The 22,355-nt window shown below is 34.6% G+C and overlaps 1 protein-coding gene across 3 annotated transcripts in view; it reads right to left on the bottom strand.

Annotated features, from left to right (window-relative positions):
• Positions 1-207: 207 nt before the first annotated feature.
• The window catches only part of SEH1L (SEH1 like nucleoporin), a 53,332-nt gene continuing 31,184 nt past the window's right edge, over positions 208-22,355 (bottom strand). For 2 of the 3 annotated variants that reach the window (XM_037067607.1, XM_037067606.1), the window contains 6 exons: positions 15,922-16,133; positions 11,349-11,447; positions 6,164-6,304; positions 5,264-5,421; positions 3,736-3,886; positions 2,309-2,790 (listed from right to left, as the gene is read on the bottom strand). In XM_037067607.1, the coding sequence (XP_036923502.1) occupies positions 2,778-2,790; positions 3,736-3,886; positions 5,264-5,421; positions 6,164-6,304; positions 11,349-11,447; positions 15,922-16,133 (774 nt within the window). In that variant the 3' untranslated portion in view covers positions 2,309-2,777. Of the gene's footprint in view, positions 1,012-2,308; positions 2,791-3,735; positions 3,887-5,263; positions 5,422-6,163; positions 6,305-11,348; positions 11,448-15,921; positions 16,134-22,355 lie in introns of those variants that run through there. The other variant, XM_037067608.1, reaches the window with a different exon arrangement.

Here is a 22,355-nt window from a genome sequence, read left to right as displayed (position 1 = left end):
AGAAAATAATTTGTCTAATTAGATTGAAAATTGTCAGTTCTACATGCTAGTCTACATAGTGCCTTTCTACCTTTTTAAATAAATGTCACATCCACCCCCTAATTTTTCATTATTTGAATTCTATTTTTAGCAACATATTTTAAGGAGATATAAGCTTTACCAAGTATCAAATAAAGTACATTGCATTTTTATAAGGCAACAGATTCATAGCTTTTAAAATATATTTTATTAAATAATCTACTCAAAGAATAATTACAAAAGCTTTAAACAGTAATTCCAAGCATTAAAATCAAGTTACTTTGTTTAAAATAAAGACCAACCAATCTATATTATATTTTGCTGCTTTATACACAGGAATGATTTATTTTACAAACTGGTCAGTTTCAATATTAGCCTGTAAAATTAAAAACATCTCTTAATATGTCTCAAATGCAGATTGAACTTTATAATGATATACTTTCACATTAACCAGTATGTCAAACCATTAGAAACTGAACATCATGTAACAGTTCAAAATAAAATGTACAGAACAGGCATTATGAAGTCAGCTAGTGGGTGAATCACAGTTAAACATTACTTGTACATATCTCTTTTCATCAAAGATTATCAACCAATGAAAATAATGTCCCTTTATGCAGAAGCACAAACATGTTTAGGTGCTAAACACTGTGTTCCAATTTTATTATGGGTACATGTAAGATAGATCCTAAATTAGAAAATTTTTCTGAAAGAAAAATGAAGAAAAACAAAAAGCCGCCAGGAATAAAAGTACCTACAATCACTTGAAAAAGGCCTTTAAGTTTTAAGTCAGTGTTTTAAATCCCTTCATTCTCAGGTAACAGATTAAGAGTCTGAGACAGAGATTGCCTGCAAAGGTGAGGATACTGAAGGTCGGCAGTGTTAACATCACAAGAGTGCTCTACAACAAGAGGAAGAAGAGGAGGAAGGAGGTGGGCATAACTGGACCATCTTGATCCAGCTCCTGGGGAATCCAGAAGGGGAAAGAAATACCTGAAATAATGAAGACAGGAAGAAAACACCAAAACATAACAAAACAACAGAAAAAGAAAAAAAAACAAGTGGTAAATACAAAAAGAACCAAATAGGATATAAAACACGCACTAAAAAAACCTTTAGTATATTCATGCCAAAACTAATAGAACATAATAGCAAAAATCAAGACCCTATTAAAAACCAAGCTTGCCTAAGCAAGTATAGAAATTTTAAAGAAAAAACCTGTAATTTGTTAAACTTAAAACGCCAAAAAAATTATCAGCATGAATGTACAGAAGACATAAATTTTGTAATTTAAAACATTTTCTAACCCCTCAGAAACATTTGATGCTATCCAGTAAATTTACAAATCTAATAAGCTTTTTCTTTATTTTAAGCAATGTTTCATTTGTTGTAGCAGCAGGCACACATTTTATTAAAATTCAAACATGATACTGAAAACCAATTCAAATATACTTTCACTTTCAAAGAACTACAATCTTTGAATATTTTTAGTTGTTTTTCTGAAAAACCTTGGCACAAAATATTGATAACTAAAAGGGCTCAATGAATATGTGCTATTGTCGTTATTCTGCCATTTTGTAACTAACCAGTAATATTTATGTGCATTAATTTAGCCAACAAAGATTTATAGCCTTGTCATCAAGGTCACATTTCTATAGAACATGAACCACATGAAGCGGCCAACTAAGAAACTTCTGAGACAAAGAATGCGGAAGATGTGCATGCACAATTTCAGCAAAATTATAACTGCTTCTCTTATAGTACGTTTCCAAATTTTGACGTGAACTTTAAACCTTCGAATCACACCATAAAAATATACAAACACATGTTAAAAACATTAATCTCTAGCAAATAGGAATCAAAAACTTACAAACATGTTTTCATTTTACTACCAAATTTTAAATGAAGCAATACCAAATATTTAATTTGGCTACAAACTGTGCAGTTTTTCATTTTACTACTAACCATATTTTTTGGTGTATAAAACACACACCCCCCCTCATTTGGGAGGAGTAATGGTTGTTAATGCTGCTGTTGAGTTCTGTTTACATTTACATTGGTGAAAGATTGTTATTTATGTTATTAAATATTTTACCACATTTTTTGTTTCTGATTTTTTTTCCTATTTCCCTCCTCTAAAACCTAGGTGCATCTTATGGTCCAAAAAATATGGTACTTTTTTCCCCTTTACTAATATTTTTTAAATGTTACAAAGAAATGACAGAGTTATACTGAATAATATCATGTACACACCAATTCTACAAAAGGTAAACAAATTAACACTCAAAGCAACCTTCATGAAAAATATCTATTCAATCTTCAAATTAAAATTATCCATGTTCATCATTTTATCTTAACTGTTTTAGAAAGCAATGGAAATAAGCCTATATTCTCCAAATAAAGTGATATTTCCCCTCCTCCCAAATACTTAAAAGGATGGCAATAATCCTTTTCATTTTAAAACCCATGTTAGTTTCAGAAACATTTCAAAAAAAGTTTTGGTAATAGTGTCTCAACAAAAAGCCTCTCCATTAGTATTTCAAAAGTTCCAAATAGTGTCAATAACCTGGCTAATACAAAGGAAAGATATAAACTGTATTTTTAAGAGCCTTTGGATTGCATTTAGTAGTAAGCAGGTTGCTGGTGTATCTTGGGAGAGGTCAAATGGTGCTGGGATAGGGAAAAAGAAGCTCACTTTCCATTCCCGTATGCATGCAACAAAGCAGCAAAACAGCAAAGTTACTCCAGTTAGCTGGTACTCAGCTGTGTTTTCTGCTAAAGGACATAATACAAATGAAGAGAAAATGCATCACAAATCCAACACACATGGTTATTAACACAGTAAGAATACAGATCAAAACTTCAAAGTTCTTTACAACAGAAAATATACAGTACAGGCAAAAACCGGATTTTGTTTTTCTTTAAATTTACACTAGTATCCTTTACCTCATGGAGTCATCTTTATAATCTAGTAACTTCTATTGTACCCTGAAACTGTTTTCTTGCAAATACTTAAACCTCAAAATCAAACAGCAGGACTTCTTTATAAAAATACAACTATATAAAAATAGTTGAGGAAATTTAAATGTAATTTTCTTCTTTAAGAAGACAACTGAATAACCACAGGACAATTTTTAAGGCTGTGCTTTCAATTTTCCTGAATATTACATAAAGAACATTAAAATAATTTGACTATACAAATTCACATGTTTAAATCTGAATATTAAAACAGTATGACTCTTTAGATATCAAACATTCTTAAGATAAATAAAAAACATTAAAAATTCTAAAATATCAAGTACTCAGAATTTACTTTTTCTTACAAACTCCATTCAAGTTTTAAACAAAAAAACATTAACTTACTGTCTTCTATAAAGCCTTAATGTATTTTATTTAAACTTTCAGTTTGACCCAAGTCAAAGGCTACACTGCCAGCACTACTAACATACTAATAATCTACAACTAAACTCCTCACTTTTATCCATCCCATAGTTCTTCTTCATCTAAATTTCAGAATATAATTTTGTTTGTTTAATGGCCTCACAACCTACCTGTTAAATATCATGACTAAACCAAATAGAGTCAACAATATGAATTTTTTCTACTGTGAGTGAATTTTTTACTTCAGTCTTAAAGTCCATTAAATAACACACTTAATATGGTTACCAGAATAATTTTAAAAGAATAGAATTTCTAGTTTTTCTATAAACAGCCTACCTGCCAGCAGAGGATCCATTTAATGAATTTGGAAGATGTGAGATATTTGAACCTAGGGAAGGATTTGTATTTCCCTGCTGAGAACTCCCATTGACGGGGCTCCCATTACCTTTCAAAATACCAGTACACTTCCAATTGTCCATATAATTAGCTGAAAGGAAAATGGTCAAATACATTAATGACTAATACCTATGCTCAGGGGCAAAAATCTATGTTCATGTCCTTAACTTATAATTAAACAATTAAAGAAACAATTAAATTACAATTAAAGTGTCTGTCCTACAGGCTCCATTTCTCTCAGAATAAATGTTTAAGATACTTTAATAAATACCTTCAGTATATCTTTATAAATATATATAAAACATTTATACATATTTTTTAACATCTTAATTTTAACAATCATTTTTTAAAGTCTTAAAAGAATTACTAATTTAAAAATAAAGCTTTCAGCACCCATTTCCCTTCCTTGGAGGTAATTCTCTAAGCTGCAACATTTTACATTAACTTAATATCAAGAGAAATTCTTTGTATATGTAGGGTATTGGACTTGTTTTCTTAGTTATGCAACTATAAGTCACGTGGGTACCTGAGGTCCTCAGAGATGGATGTAGGAAACAAAACCTTTGGGTTTGAGTGACTTATCCAACACCTAAGTCTTCAAATGCAAACATGGCCAGGGGAGACACTGAGCCCCAGGAAACCCAAGGTAGAGAGCCCCGGTGGCATGAAGCTGGGTGATCTCACTAAAGGCCAGAGGCAGGAAAGGTCAGCAACGCCTGTGAAACCAAATTACACTGAAGAAAGGGAAGTCTGGGCTGCTTCTACCACCGCCTAAAACTGACTTAGCCAAACTGTACTTTGGAAAACATCTCATTGATCGGGTTAAATGTACTAAGCTATCATTTTGGACCCAAGGTATGGGAAACCACTGACTACAGTGGTCCACAAAGGGCACCTCTGCCCAATGGATAAACATCCATGTAAAAGTATAGATCACACTACCAACAACCACAGTGTTGCCTACCCAAACCACAGTCTCTCTCTCTCAGCATGGCATTTACAAGAAAACTTTAGAACCAGTGGCCTCAAAATTCTTGAATTTTTCAGATTTGAATTTGGGAGTCCTAAATTTTTGCAGAGGAGAACTAAGGAAGAGACTGGATTTTCTCCTATTAATAGCTGATTCACTAAAGCAATGGTTTAATAGAAGAGGTGACTCTACTCCTATCCTGAGCTTGCATATTACACATAGAGCAAACAGTATCTTGAATATACTGCATATTCTGTTACAATTATTTTTAGTTTTTAAAGTTGCTTGGTTCCACATGGAAACTTAAACAATTCAATTAGTCATTAACTACAATGAAATTGGTAAACTGATGAAGGTTCAAAATAACAAATTAATATAAGACATAATTAAAAATTAACTGTAGAAAGATTCTTTTTTAAAATGTTTATAGAGTTTGCATTTCTAAGTGAAAATTTACAAGCAGCAACATAAAGCAATAATCTTTCATTGAAATCTCACCTTTCCATAACCTTACACAGCCATCATCGCCTGAAGATGCTAGTACTGTTCCTGTTATATTCCAACTCACTCGCCATACCTGGGAATTATGATTATCAAACTGAGCCACTATATGAATTTCAAATTTTGTTGGCCCACCAGAAGACATAAGTTCTTTCCTGTCAACAAAAAAATTGTTCCTGAGGAATTCTTGGAAAAGGCTTAAACACACACACACACAAACAAACGGAAGGAAGGATATATGGTTTCACCTACATACCATATTATTTTATAGAACTGTGCATACCCATACCCTACCCCTATTAGCTCAATGGGCCGTTATGTTCAATTGACTCCCCAGTACCTGGTGTGATCCTACCACATAAAAGATAATGAGTGACTGTTTCATAGAAGAAAGATAAAACAGAAGAGGATTTTATTCCCCCAAAGTACAGGAGAAGAAGAAAAGAAAGGAGGAAAAAGGAATGAAAAAAGAAACAATTCTGAAATTAAAGCTAAAAGGTTATTCACAACAATGTCTCAGTGCTAATTTCATTTTCCTTGGTCTGTCACCTCTCATTCACTTAATCATTTATAGAGTACCAAGTATATTTGAGGCTCTAATTCATTGCAGTACCAGCATAAATAAAACATAATTAAGATAGTGTAGGACAGGGGAGAACAATGGGGGAAAATTGGGACAACTGTAATAGAACAACAATAACAATTTAGAAAATTAAAATTAGAAAATATACATCTCTTTACTCAGTTCCTCATCCCCCAAAATTATATACTTATAGATGAAATGTTCATTACAGAATCCATTCTTCAGATCACAATAGCCCCTACACTCTTCCCCACACACGAAAATAATCAAGAGTTAAGAACACTTTCAAATTAGTAATTGCTTTGAAAACTCACCTCACAGGCTTTAGTGTAAAAATTCTTACATCTTTGGTTGCTATGGCTAGAATGTGGTAAGATCTTCCCAAGTTTGGAGCAAATGCAGTATCATGGACAGAATCAGTAACTGTCATGAGCGTTTCAGCTTTTGCATATTTCCTAATGAAAAAACAATTAATTTACATTAAAAATTCCAGAGATAAACATTTTAAAAATCCACATGTACCTCAATTCTTTTATATTGCTCACAATAAAGTAATGTTTACCTCTGCAGTATGTAGTTAAGTTCAAGTTTTAACCCTTGAAACTGTAAATGTAACCTAATTTGGAAAAATTGTCTTTACAGATATAACTAAAAGATTCTGGGATGAGAACATTCCCTGGATTTAGTGTTGAGTGGCACTGTAAAAGACAGGAGAAGAAAAACAGAGACAGAGAGAAGACAGACATGTGAGGAAAGAGGCTGAGACTGGAGTTATCTGAATACACCAAGAAACTCCTGGAGCTACTAGAAGCTTAAAGAGACAAGACAGGACTTTAGAAGGAGCACAGTACTAAGTTAACATCTTGACTTCAGATTTTTGGCCTCCAGAAATGTAAACATAACTTTGTTGTAAGCCATCATTTTGTAGTTGTTTCTTACTGCAGTGCTGGGAAATTTATTATAACCTCCCGGGTTTCTTCTGTTGGTTTTTTTAAAGATTTTTTAAATTTATTTATCTTTAGAGGGGAGAGAAATATCAATGTATGGTTACCTCTGGTGTGTCCCCTGCTGGGAACTGGCCTGCAACCCAGGCATGAGCCCTGACTGGGAATCGAACTGCGATCATTTGGTTCGCAGGCCCGCGCTCAATCCACTGAGCTACACCAGCCAGGGCTCTTCTGTTGATTTTTGAAGTTTAGCTTAAAACTTTTAACAAAAACATAAATAAGAATGATATCTTGATTTATTAGCTATGACATATATTTTTTAAAAGAGTAATTTAAGTTCTGCCCTGGCTGGTGTAGCTCTGTGTATTGAGTGCCAGCCTGTGAGCCAAATAAGTCACAGGTTCAATTCCCAGTCAGGGCACATGCCTGGGTTCCTGCAGGAAGGAACTGACTAATGTTTCTCTCCCTCTATTTCTCCCTCACTTTTCCTTTCTCTAAAAAATAAAATAAAATCTTAAAAAAAGAGAGTAATTGAATTTCTTGAGTATTTGTGTGTAAATTTAAAAAGTAAAAATGCAGGAATTGAGTGTTTTAGCATTGATAAAGAAAGCTATACCAAAGTTATTTCATCATTACAATTCTACTTTATATCTGTAAATAGAGAGTAAGAAAACAATGAAGGAGACAACAGATCAAAGTTCTCTATTACCTCTTTCTGTCTTCAGTTGACCATCAGGGACAGAACTGAAGAACTCTATGTTAAAAAAGGGGTTACAGATATATCCCTATCTCAACTTTCTACAACCCTCCTCTGAAATACAGGTTGGGGCAAATTTAGATGTACAGTTGTTCAATGGAAAATAATACAATAATTAATAAGTAATAATACAATAATAAGCTATGTTTTGCATACCCACAACTGTAAGCCTACATTTGCCTAGCCCCATAATGGCATTCCCAGCACTCTCTACTCGGCCTTCTTTTTGTCCCAACATTCTTTCTGAAATACCTCCAAGCTAGTAAGAATCTCAAGGTTCCTCCCTGATCTCTTCACATCTTATATTATCCTAAACAATCTCATCTATACCCCTGCTTCTACTAAGTAGTCCTGACTCCTCCACTTGACCTTAGACTAGTCAATTTACTTTGTTGGTTTCACTTTCTACATTTAGAAAATGGTGCTAATGTAAAAGATACCTACCCTACTTATTATAAGATGGTTGTTGGCATTCATATTTCGTAATATATGTGAAAAGTGCCCTGTAACATATATAAATGCAGGATACTTGTATCATTGTCAAAGTCAGGTCTGTCTTAATATTTTCATTCACAAACAGAAATAAAAATATCCATTACTGGTTAACTTGACAAATGTTTCCTATGTACTAAAATGGTATCACTTACAAAAAGATCAATTAGGTATTAATAACTGAATGCTACATAGTCCAGTCTCACATGTATACCGTGTATAACATGCTCAACCTATTAAAACTCTTACTTCAAAGAACCAGACCAAAAAAAATCCAAAAACTAGCTGAACTCAAAAAAGTCTTCCTAAGTCAATTCCTCCCCATCCCCGCCTGCAGACATTGTTACCACTTTACCATTATTCTAGATGCAGAAAATGCCAGGCACACGCTAACTCCCTTGCAGGTAAAGCGTGGTAAAGTGACTCAATTCTGGCCACAGGACCTGATGAAAAAGACTGCTAAGGTGCTTCTAGAAAATGGTTTTCTCTTCCTCATACAAAAAGATTCATGAAAGGAAATGCTCTTAGTTACATTTGCATGGGTCACCTGGCACTTTGCAATCCTAAGGAGCTGAAACCAACACACTATTAGGATGACAGCAAAAACAAAAAATGAAAAATACGAAGGCCCTTGACATCATCACTGAGCAACTGAGTCACTTAATTCACCCCAAAATTTTTCCCCAGAGAGGCTCCTTGTTAAGATAATATAGGAGATCCAGACCCTGATCTAGACATACATATTCTCCTACCTTAGAGACTTATACACAACAGTGAATTATCTTTATCACTGGATTCTTTTAAGTACTTAAGTACTTTCTATCTGCCCTGTATTTTCTTCCAGAACTAAATCCAAGTTCTTAACCCTGGCCAAGTAGCTTCAGTTAGGGTATCCTCGTCATATGTCAAGGTTGCAGGATTAATTCCCAGTCAGGACACTATAAAAGAATCAACCAATATATGCATAAATACGTGGGACCACAAATCAGCATTTCCCTTTACTCTCTCTCTCTAAAATCAATAAATAATTTTTTTAAAAGATCCAAGTTCTTTATCCCTTTACTCAAATCTTTTTTTTAAAGATTTTATTTATTTATTTTTAGAGAGAGGGGAAAGGAAGGAGAGAAACATCAGTGTGTGGTTGCCTCTCCTGTGCCCTCCAATGGGGATCTGGCCTGCAACCTAGGCATGTGCCCTGACTGGGAATCGAACCGTGGTTGTTTGGTTCACAGGCCTGCGCTCAATCCACTGAGCTACACCAGCCAGGGTCCAAATCTTATTTATGTTAGTGCCCTGGCTGGTGTGGCTCAGTGGATTGAGTGCTGGCCTCCAAACCAAAGGGTCGGTGATTTGATTTTCTGTCAGGACACATGTCTGGGTTGCAGGCCAGATCCCCATTGGAGGGCACAGGAGAGGCAACCACACACTGATGTTTCTCTCCTTCCTTTCCCCTCTCTCTAAAAATAAATAAATAAAATATTTTAAAAAGTTCTTAAAGACTTTCCACAACTTTAAAAAAACTTATTTATAAAGCACTTTTTATTTCCATGTTTTAGAAATAGTCCACCTTTTAAGTTTTATGACTTATTTATTATTCACTCTGTTCAGCTAAGGCTGAAAGAAACTACTTAAACAACATTAACTGTTCATGAATCCTCTTTAAAATGTGCTATTAATAGCTTTGATAGCTTAAAAGGAGTCCTAAAAGAAGGTTTCTACATTCTAGAAATGTGCTCGCCAATACAGCAGCCGCTCGCCACATGTGCCTATTTAAAATTAAATTGATATAAATTAGCAAATCCATTTCTAAGCTGCAGTAGCTAAATCTCAAGTTTCTACATCAAATGTGCAGATATGGACCATTACCACCATCACAGCAAGTTCAAGTGGACAGCACCACTATAGACAAAGCCTCTTTAAAGAAATCAAGAAGCCCTGGCTGGTGTAGCTCAGTGGATTGAGCACAAGCCTGTGAACCAGAGGATCGTGGTTTGATTCCCAGTCAGGGCATATGCCTGGGTTGCAGGCCGGTTCCTTGCAGGCCAACTACCAGCAGGGGATGCACAAAAGGCAACCATACATTGATGTTTCTCTCCCTCTCTCATTCCCGTCTAAAGATAAATAAATAAATAAAATCTTTAAAAAAAAATCAAGAATCTAGGAAGGTAGAAGGCATGTATAAGAACCCCTTAAGAACCCAAGTAGTAACATTCTGAACTGCAAAGCCCATAGAAATTATAATAGTTCTTCTCTTCTACTTCTGGCTCCATTGAATATCTATCTACTAGACACAAGAATTTTATCTAGCACATGTGAAGTCCAGTCAATCACCTAACAGGTGCTTTTTTCTCCTATTAAGACTCTGAGTACAGACATCTCAACATGACCAAAATTAAAATTTTCTTCACATATTGCTATACTCTACCCAAATCTGATCTACTTCCAAAATTTCTTATCTCAAGAAATTACACACTATCCATTGAATTATTAAGCCAGACCATTGGAAATCATCTTGATAGCTCTCCTATTCTTCTTCACTTCCCACATCCAATCAATCACTACATCCTATTGATACTACTTTTTAAATTATTCTCAAATGGTTCACTTCTGTCCCCATTGCCACTCCTGCTTTTGAAGCCACTATAATCTCCCACATAGGCTATTATAATAATATCTTGCCCTAAATCCATCCATGTTCCCTTCCAAAATACTTTCCACACATATAGAAGAGTTTAACCATCATTTGATCCTGTTATTCCCCAACTAAATAATCTTGCAAAGGCTTCAATTACCTGTGAGATAAATCCTAACCACTGAACATGAAGTCCTGTATATATAAGCCTTGCATATTTCTCATCACACTATTCTTTGCATATGTTCCAACCACAGAAAAAAATATACTGGCTCTCTTGTTCACAGGCCATATCACATGCAGTTTTCTCCATATGGAATGTTTCCCCCTTTTTGGCTAACTTCTAGCGATCCTTTAGGTCTGCTTTTGGATGAACCTTCCTGGCACCCCCTCCCCGAGTGTAAACTTGTTCTCCGGTTTATAAAATTTATTACCATTTTTAACTGTTTTGTTTGTCTGCTTTCCCTGCAAGATAGTACTGGGAAATCAATTTCTTTGTCCTCTGTATTATTCAATTTTATATTATCATAGTCTGTCAAAGAACATGCCATATCATAGGACATCAACAAATATGTAATAAATAATGCATAATGCAGTTAATGAATAAAGAAACATCATTCTTAAAAGTTAAATGCAATTTGGAACAATACTTAAAACAAAGCAGTACTGACCTGGTGTTTTCATTATATTCGAAAATCTGAACTTTGGCCATTGCATTTGGACTACTGTCATCACTTCCTACAGCTATCATGGGAGAATGAGCACGAGAGCTGGAAATAAAAAGTAAAAAATATTTCGCATAACAATTTAATTGTATTTAACTCAGAAATTTTATTTTCTTTTAAATTGGCATCAAGCAGCTCTACAACCTGTAAGTCAGCAAGACTATGATTAAATCTCTGGCATACATTCAACACAGCAGTACCATGGGAATGTGTGTCCTTGAGAATGCTCAACATAGGGATCAAGACTACTATCCTTTTGCATTATTTTTACATTTTATTATAGCTGAGAAAGAAAGCTTTCTTCCCTAAAAGAAAAGGTTTCAAGCATTCAATAGGTTTTAAAAAAAAGAAAAGAAAAAAACCTACAAGGTCCTCAAATTTTTCTTCCTGAAAGACCTGATCATTAACTGTGGAATGAAAAGTAACTCTATGGTGCTGAAGTCATAACGAAAAGATTTTAAATACTTTATACAAAAAAGAAGAAACCCCTCAGGAAGGCATGCTCTCCACATCATTCTCTTCTTCAGATTCATTTTAAAAGGCAAAAAGATAAGCAATGAGAGAATGAAATCCACTCAACTCTAGGCTAAATGATTTATTTTAATTTAATTAAATATCTAATTACCTAGATATTGATTTCCTTTCCCTCTCTCATGCAGATTAAGTAATATCTCTATGAACACGACACCCTTATTTAAACTTTAACCTTGGTCTTGTGATCTGCCAACTCATAAAGCCAAAAACAGAATGTGGTAATTTAAATAAAGGCTTAGTTCTTTATTCCTAAAGCTTGATTACTAAAGCTTCTGATAATGAATCAAGTTACCTAACTAAGAAAAATACCAGGAAAACTGCAAAATTCTCTATTAATAAAATTCCAAGTGATTTATACTACAATAAATCTTGACCAAAAAGAGATGTAAATTCCACAGTAATTTCTGTATCTCACAAACTCTTTTTTTATGTTCTATTAACATAACTTTTTAAAAACTATGCTAAGCATTTGAGCGAGGAGCAAAAATTCATTTAAAGTAACATATTCTAAAATTATTAAAAATATCTTTCAAACTAAAGCATTTTTAAACAAAATTATAAAGTATCTGGATAACAACTGAATTGGGGATTACCTCATTTGTACATCCTGAAATAACAAGTTCACAATGAGATCATCTTCCAAACATGACTCAGTAAGAAAAACCACCCAGCACTCTGTACACAGCAGACTGATCATCCACAACACCTCCTTCCTCCTAAGGTTCTACTTAAATGATGAAAAGAGTAACACCACAACAGTGCTAGAAATCAGTGTGCCATCAGAAATTTAAAAATTTGGAAGAAGCCCAAAACAGGAAGCAGAAAGTGAGACAGAAAATGCAACACTGGCAAGGAGGAAGAAGGAACAAAAATATATTAAAATGCTCCATCCCCCAAATCAGGTCCTCCTGACTTTGGCATTTCAGCATTGCCTACCAAGAAATCCTGCTAACCACTCCACCTAACTTAGATGAAATTCAGCCAAACCTGTAGATAAGCGGGTGAGCTATTAAGAAAACAAAGCATCTAACAGAAGAAAAATAAAAATAATAATAATAATTATTGCCATAATAATCTATTGCTCATAAAAACAAATAAGATTAAGTAAAGACTAACACATACTCAAAGAAAATAAAGATACATGCATGAAAGACAAAGGCTAAGGTATACAGATCTTTGAGAAAATAGCCACAGATCCTCATTATTTGCAGATTCTATATTTGTAAACTAACCTAATTGCTAAAATTTATTTGTAATCCCAAAAACCTAGTACTTGGGGTTTTCAGTCATTCATGTACAAGAACCTGTATTTTGAAAGAAATCACTAAGCATCAAGCAGGATGAATCAAAAAAGACCCATGAGTAATATTATATCTCTATTTACTTGAATACAGTCTCTTTTTTTTGGAGGGGGGAGATTGGGGGAGAAGGCATGTATACATATTGTAAATCAAAAGTAGTTTTGAGTTATAGATGGGTAATAGACGTGTAAGGATCCTTCTGTACTTCTATTACTACTTCTGGAATATCTGAAATTTTCCTTACCCCCCCCCAAAAAGTTGTTTGTTTTTTTTTAAGGAAAAATAGCACCCCAGACAGTTATGGCTCAGTTGCTTGGAGAACCATCCTGTGAACCAAAAGGTTGCAGGTTCAATTCCCTCCCTCTCTCTCTAAAAGCAATGGGGAAAAAATGTCCTTAGGTGAAGATAAAAAACATTTTTTAAATAATAATAAAAGGAAAAAACCTAGAAACATCCTGGTTACCTTATAGAATTCTATTACCTCAAACCACGTTCACAGCAATCAGGGGGGTTACTTGCCCTAAATGCAAAAGGCAAGACCAACCTTCCAGAATACAGTTGACAACCTCAAGGTGGGGAAGATTTTCTCAAATAAAAATAAAAAGCACTATAACAATGAAGGAATGACTGTGGCTACGTTGTAGTTAACTACTCTCTGTTAACTATCAAGTCACCACAGTGTCAAAAAGATTTGCGAACTATGAAAATACACTTTCAAACAGAGCTAAAAGTAGTAAGACAAAATCCTAAAAACTTCCAGAAAGAACAGGCTACCTACAAAGAACCAGCATCAGACTGACCTCAGACATCTCAACTAACACTTAAAAAACAAAATCTTTGAAATTCTTATACACCACTTAGAACTCTAAAACTAGCTAAATTACAATTGAGCATGGGGTGAAGTTAAGACATTGTTAGGTGTGCAAGCATTCAAAGAGTTTGTCATCCATCCCCTATTAAAAAAATTACTTTAAGAGGTATGCCATCAAAATGAAAAAAGTCTGAAGAGGTGATATGAAAACTGTGACAGCCAAGTATAACCCAGAAGGAAAGAAATCAAGAAACAAAATACAGCACAAAACATCAGATTATTCTGTGTGAATAAATTTCCATGTAATATGTGCACCTATAATGAACACTTAAATAATCTAATATTGTCAATTTGGTTACTGCTTGATTTTTAGAATCAACTTCTAGTCAAAAGACAAAATATTTACAAATGTATTAATGACAGTTAAATATAAATATTGTGAATTTTGCCAGTATGTAAGCGATACAATATTAGGAAATGGAAGGGTAAATATAAGGTAGAAGCAAAATAAGCTAATTTTTCTTTTTAAAAAGGTAAGTCAATATATAGTCTAAAAACTGATAGCTCACGAAGGAGAAAAATAAACATCATTTGAAATTATAATTACCACTATAATTAAAACAACTATCAACAGCTCCACAAATATCTAGTGACACATCAGAAAAAGTAGTTTTATAAATGTACCAAATTCTTCTTTCACATATTGAGTTAGATAAATAGGAAGAACATGGGATATAAGGTAATATTTAAAATAGAATAGCTGATTAACAGAATTAAAATCTAAAAACAAAACCATAACAAGAACATTTTTTAGGAGACAGAGAAACTTTTACTTTTCATGTTATACTCTTCTAGATTACTTGAATTTTTTCTTTACCAAGTGATTCATTATTCCTTTAATTTTTTTAAAGATCTTATTTACTTTTTTAAAGAGAACACAAGGGAAGAAGAGAGGGAAAGAAAAGTCAATGTGCAAATGATACATGGATTGTTTGCCTCTCCCATGCCCCCAAATGGGGATGACCCTGGGCCGCAACCCAGGTATGAACCCTGACCAGGCATCAACCTGTAACCTCTAGGTTCGCACGCCAGAGCTCAATCCACTGAGCCACACCAACCAGGGCTCCTTTAATTTTTAAAACAATTTAATAGAAAGCAATTATGGTACTACTGTCTTAAAGTCATACTCTATATGGTAGTTAAAGGATAATGTAGGACTGACTAGATAGAGCAATGCACAAAAAAATGCCCACAAGTTTTTTATACGTAAAAAAAAATTGCAAGGAAAAAAGTGTATGTCTATAAATGTCTTATGTGTTTTTGTATCTACCTGTATATGATAGTATATACCTGTACATATTTGCATCTATTTGTGTATTTATATAAGCATTAAGTGTTTATTTGTATGTCCATGGAAAAAGCCCAGAAGGTAACATACCAAAATATCTTAAATAGCTGGTTTCCTAAGAGAAAGGGGAGAGAAGGAAAAAATGCTATCTGCATAATATATGTTAACAATATATAATAATTAATAACTTAATATATATTACATTATATCAAAATAATGAACATGACTAAGAAAATAAATCATCAAATGCTAGCTTAAAAATTACCAATTTGTGCCCTGGCTGGTGTAGCTCAGTGGATTGAGCGCGGGCCTGCGGTTCCATTCCCAGTCAGGGCACATGCCTGGGTTGCAGGCCGGTTCCTTGCAGGCCAACTACCAGCAGGGGATGCACAAAAGGCAACCATACATTGATGTTTCTCTCCCTCTCTCCTTTCCCTCTAAACATAAATAAATAAAATCTTTAAAAAAATTTACCAATTTGTTTTTCTAGGATTATATTATCACAAGTATGCCATGTAAGCTTACCTTGAAGGGTTCCAAGAAATACAACTACAGCTTAGCTTACATGAGATCTCATGCTGCAGAGACCACTGACTGAGATTCATGACATCTGGTGCCTCATATATTCTTACTATACCATCTGCTGAACAGGTTGCTAACATAAGACCCATATGCTTAGGAGCAAATTTCACATCAGTAACAGATGTTCTGCTGTCCACTAGAGTTGTCCTTTTAACCTGAAAAAAAAGTTACAATTTATGGGATGGGAGTAATAGACAGAAAACTGTACTTGAAAAATAATTAAATAAAAAAATTGAAAAAAGAAAAAAAAATAAAATGTCATTATACAAAAAAAAAAAAAGTTACAATTTAAATTATAGACAGTACTATCCCACCTTATCTGAGGTTTCACTTTTTGTGGTTTCACTTACCAGTGGTCAACCAGTCTGAAAATATTCAATGGAAAATTCCAAAAATAAAAATTCATAATTTTTAAGTTAGGCGACATTCTGAGTAGCAGAATCAAATCACACACTGTCCAGCTCAGGATATGAATCATCCCTTTATCCAGCATATCCACATTACTTCATATCACATAGGCACTGTTTTATCTCCTATCACCATAAAAGTGAGTGTTGTACAATGAAATATTTTAAGAGAGATCACATTCACATAACTATTATTACAGTATGTTGTTATGATTGTTCTATTTTATTATTCTTGCTGTTAACCTCTTTGTTGTGATTAATTTATGTATTAAGCTTTATCATAGCTATATATAGGGGAAAAACAATATATATTCGGTTTCATACTCTTTACCCATAGTTTCAGGCATCCGAGGAAGGTTTTGGAATGCATCTCCCACATATAAAGAAAGACTACTGTACAAAAAAACAAAAGAATGGTATAGTGGAAGGAAAGAACACAAGGTCTAATATCACACGGAACTGCTCCATCACTGTGGTTTACTAGGATACATTACCTTGAATAAGTCCCAATATTTAAAATGTACCTGGACCTCAATTTCCTCCAAAGTACTTGGCAAAATTCCACATACACAGCTGCCCATTGTAAAACATTAACTTATTTATGGCAGGAGACATTAGGCCTTAAAAGATCTAACTATTAAATTATGTACGTATTCTTTCGTAAGTGGACTGGTCATTAAATGAGAAAACGTCAGAATTTTCATATAGGTAGTTTTGTCATGCAAAGTCTGCTACAAGCAGTAAATTAAACAAATTGAAATTCTTTAGCAATAAAATGGAAGGCATGAAACTCTTTCTTAGAGCATAAATGTCAATTAACCTTTCCTTGACTACCTCTATCCACTTTTACGACAAAGCATTTAGCAGACACTAAGAATATGGATGGTACAAAGCTGGCTTTATGGTAATTGCAGAATTCCACGATAGCATTTGTAAGTTATTTCCTACAACCTAGATAAGATTATTTTTTTACTAAAAACATCAAAATTTAGGAACCAAAGCTTACTATCTATGGTTATCAAAATACATCTTAAGGGCTGTTAATATTAAAAGCATATTACAAAAATTTTAATGCTGGCATCTCTGCAAACTTCCAATTTTTTAATGCCTTTATTGTTGTTCAGAGTTTTCCCCATTCCCCCCCACTAATTTCCCCTGCCCTGCCCATAACCCATCTCCCACATTCAATCCTCCTCCACAGTTGTCTTTGTCCATGGGTCCTTTAAACTTATTCCTTGAATTCACCCCCCCTTCATGCCCCTATATGGTCCTTCTGCCTCCCCTCCGTCAATGTCAGTTTGTTCCTTATTTCCATATCTCTAGTTCTATTTTGCTCACATATTTGTTTTCTTAATTATGTCCCACTTATAGGAGAGATCACATGCTATTTGTCTTTCACTGTCTGGCTTACTTAGCATAATGCTCTCCAGATCCATCCATGCTGTCACAAAGGGGAGGAGTTCCCTCCATCTTTCTGCTTCATAGTACTCCATTATGTAAATGTACCATAGTTTTTTAATGATCTCATCTACTGATGTGCACTTAGGCTATTTCCAGTACTTGGCTATTTTAAATAACACTGCTATGAACATTAGTGTTTCAAGATTCTTAGGGTATAATCGCAGTAGCGGAATTGTCATACCAAAAGGCAACTGTTCCATTTTTAGTTTTTTTGAGGAAATTCCATAATTTTCCACAGTAGCTGCACAAGTCTGCATTTCCACCAACAGTGGTCTAGGGTTCCCTACAACCTCGCCAGCACTTGTACTTTGTTGATTTGTTTATGATAGCCATTCTTACCAATGTGAAGTGGTATCTCATTGTGGTTTTAATTTGCATCTCTCTATGGCTAGTGATGCTGAGCATCCTTTCGTAAGTCTCTAGGGCCCTCTGTATATCCTCCTTGGTGAAGTGTCTGTTCCAAGTATAGGGGACTGATCCGCTTGGCATGGCGAATGTAACCCAGACCTATCGGAAAACTGACAAGCTCTGTGGCAGTCCTAACTAAAAACAAGGTGGGAAATACAAGGAACCAATCTGCCTGGCATGGTGAATGTAGCCCAGCCCTATCAGAAAACTGACAGGCACGAGTCGGCACACAGGAGCCAAACCAACGGATCAGCTTTCCAGTGGGAAAAACAGGCCTGCATTACACCTAGGCTGCTTTGATACTTGCTCTAGCTAAAACTCCCTCACTCTAAGTTGAAACAGAAAATGTTTACTGCATATCTTTAAAGTAACTTCCAAAAGTCTGTGCTAATTCTCCCAAGGACTGAGTGTAACCACACCAATCAAACTTACCATTCTCTTGCATTTGCAGTATTTTTTCCTTGTTACTCTGTAAGAAGTAATCAATAACATCCTTTCCTTTGTAATCTGTGAAAAGTAATCACTTAAAGCAACCCTGAGCATAATGAATGAGAAACTTCTTTGATGTATGGTATTAGAAAGCCAATAAAACACTGCCCAGGTAAGGGTCGAGGCATGCTCTCTCTTGAGAATAGCCATGACGTCCATTTTTCTTCACAGGATTTCTGTAGTCCATGTGAATTTGCTCATTGCATCCACAACATACAGACCCCGCTGGAAGGAGCCTGCATCATCCAGGTCCTTTGCCCAGTTTTTAATTGGACTGTTTTCCTCATGCAGAGTTACATGAGTTATTTAAATGTTTGGAGATAAAATCCTTTTCTTAAGTATCAGTGGCAAATCTATTTTCCCATACGGTCGGTTCCTTTTCCTTTTGTTGATGTCTTCTTTAGCTACGCAGAAGCTTTTTAATTTGATCATATTCCCATTTGTTCTTTCCTTTATATACCTTGCTCTAGGTAACATTGGTGAAAATACTGCTCTGTGCAATATCTGCTATTTTCTTGCCTATGTTCTCCTCTAAGACTTTTATGGTCTGTGACTTATATTTAAGTCTTTTATCCACCTTGAATTTATTTTTGTGTATGGTGTAAGTTGGTGGTCAAGCTTCATTATTTTGCATGTAGCTGTCCAGATCTCCCAACATTTGTTTAAAAGGCTATTTTTAATCCATTTCATGCTTCTGTCCCCTTTGTCCAGTGTTAATTGACCATACAGATATGGGTTGATCTCTGGGCTCTCTATTCTGTTCCAATGAACTATATGTATATCCTTATGCCAGTACCAGGCTGTTTTGACTACAATGGCCTCGTAATACAGTTTGATAGCACAGACTGTGATCTCCCATTCTTCATTCTTCTTCCTCAAAATTGCTGATGCTTTTCGAGGTTTTTATGGTGACATATAAACTTTTGAAATATTTATTTTGTATCTGTGAAATCTATCTTCGGTATTTTAATAATTATTGCACTGAACTATAAATTGCTTTCAGTAGTATGGACATTTTGATGTTATTTCTTCCAATCCATGAACACAGCACATGCTACGATTTGCATCTTCCTTAATTTGTTCAGTGTTGTGTAGTTTTATGAGTACAGGTATTTTACTTCCTTGGTTACATTTATGCCTAGGTATTTTATTTTCCTTGTTACTATATCAAATAGGATTTTTTTCTTAATTTATCTGGTATTTCATTGTTGGTGTATAAAAAATGCCTTCAATTTCTGAATGGTGACTTTGTATCCTATTTTGCCGAATTCACTTACTAAGCTGAGTAGTCTTTTGGTGGAGTCTATAGGGTTTTCTATATACACTATTATTTCATTTGCATACAATGACAGTTTTACTTCCTCCTTTTCAATTTGGATGCCTTTTATTTCTTTTTCTTATTAAATCACTATGACTACAACTTTCAATACTATGTTGAATAGAAGGGGTTAAAGTAGACACCCGTATCTTGTTCCTGATCTTAGTGGGAAAGCTTTTAGATTTTTCCCATTGAGTATGATGTTGGCTGTAGATTTCTCATATACAGCCTTTATTATGTTGAGGTATGCTCCCCCTACTCCTACTTTGCTGAGTGTTACTATCATAAACAGGTGCTGTGCATTATGAAATGCTTTTTTAGCATCTACTATTAATAAGACGTGATTTTTGTCTTTCCTTTTGTTTATGTGTATTTTATTTATTGATTTGCAAATATTGTACCATCCTTGCATCCCTGAGATGAATCCCACTTGATCATGGTATATGATCTTTTTTATGCATTGCTGGATGTGGTTTGCTAATATTTTGCTGAGGATTTTAGCATCTATTTTCATCAGTGATACTGGCCTATAGTCCTCTTTCTTCATGTGTCTTTATCTCCTTTTGGAATTACGATGATGATGGCTTCATAAAAGAAGTTCAGGAGTCTTTCCTCCCCTTGGATTTTTGGGAATAGTTGGAGAAGGATAGAGATTAGCTCTTCCTTAAATGTTTTATAAAATTCTCCAGTGAAACCATCCGGTCCAGGGCTTTTGTGTGATGGAGTTTTTTGATTACTGCTTCAATTTCACCAGTTTTTATCAGTCTGTTCAGGCTTTCCGCTTCTTCTTCATTCAGTCTTGGAAGATTTTATGTTCCTTAAGTATGTCCATTTTGACCCAAGTTGTGAAATTTCTTGGCATACAGTTTTGGGTAGTAATTTCTTACAATCTTTTTTATTTCCATGGTTATCAGTTGCAAATTCTCTGAATTTATTTCTGATCTACTTGGGTTCCCTCTCATTTTTTTTTTAGGAGTCTGGTTATAGGGTTGTTGATTTTCTTTATATTTTCAAAGAAGCAGCTCCTGGATTTATTGATCCTTTGCATTGCTCTTTTATTCTCTATGTCATTTAATTCTGTTGTGACCTTGATAATTTCATTCCATCTACTTACTCTGGGCTTTGTTTGTTACTATTCCCCAGTTACTATACATGTAGAATTAGGCTGTTTACTTGAATTTTTTTCTCTTTTTTAGGTAGGCCTGTACTGGTATGAACTTCCTCCTCAGGACTGCCTTTGCTGTGTCCCATAGGTTTTGGACTGCTGTGTGTTCATTTTCATTTGTCTCCAGACCCTTTCTGATTTCATCCTTGATCTCATTGTTAATCCATTGATTGTTTACTAACTTGTTATTCAGTCTCCATGAATATGACTGTTTTTTAAGTTTTCTCCTTTAAGTTGGTTTCTAGATTCAAGCCCTTGTCAGCCAAGAAAATGGCTGACATTATTTTGATCACCTTTAATTTGTTAAGGATTGTTTTGTATCCTATCATGTGTTCTATTATTGAACATGTTCCATGTGCATTTGAAAAGAATCTTTTGCTTGTTTAGGTTAAAAGTTCAGTATACATCAATTAAGTCTATTTGAACTAGCATGTCATTCAGTTCCACAATATCCTTGTTGATTCTTTGGAAGATCTATCCATTGTTGACAGTGGGGTGTTATAATCCCCTACTGTGTGTTATTGTCTATATTTTTCTTGAAGTCCTGCAAAATTTTCCTTACCTGACCTTGGCTGGTGTGGCTGAGTAGACTGAGTGCCAGCCTGAGAATCAAAGGGTCCCCACTTCGATTCTCAGTCAAGGTACATGCCTGGGTTGTGGGCTAGGCCCCCTGTAGTGGGCACACAAGGAGCAACCATACATTGATGTTTCTCTCCCTCCCTTTTCTCTCCCTAAAAATAAATAAAAAATTTTTCAAAAGTTTTTCTTACGTATTTGGGTGCTCCCATGTTAGCTGCATATATGTTCACAATGTTTCTGTCTTCCTTGTGGATTCTTCCCTTAATAATTACGAACTGTCCTTCTCTGTCTCTTTTTAAGTCTTTTGTATTGAAGTCTATTTTGTCTCATATTAAGTAATGGTATCCCAGCTTTTTCTTCTTCTCCATTTGCTTAGAATATTTTTTTCAAACCCTTCACTTTCTATCTGTGTAGTTCTTTTGTTACAAAATGGGTCTCTTGTAGGCAGCATATGTGCAGGTCATGTTTTCGTATCCATTCAGCTACCCTGTGTCTTTTGATTAGAGCTTTTAATTCACTTACATTTAAGGTTATTATTGAGAGGTACTTA

This window comes from Sturnira hondurensis, unplaced genomic scaffold (genome assembly GCF_014824575.4).
Source record: "Sturnira hondurensis isolate 20B ecotype Veracruz unplaced genomic scaffold, ASM1482457v3 Scaffold0017338, whole genome shotgun sequence".
Lineage (NCBI taxonomy): Eukaryota > Metazoa > Chordata > Mammalia > Chiroptera > Phyllostomidae > Sturnira > Sturnira hondurensis.
This window is presented reverse-complemented; position numbering and strand designations above follow the sequence as displayed.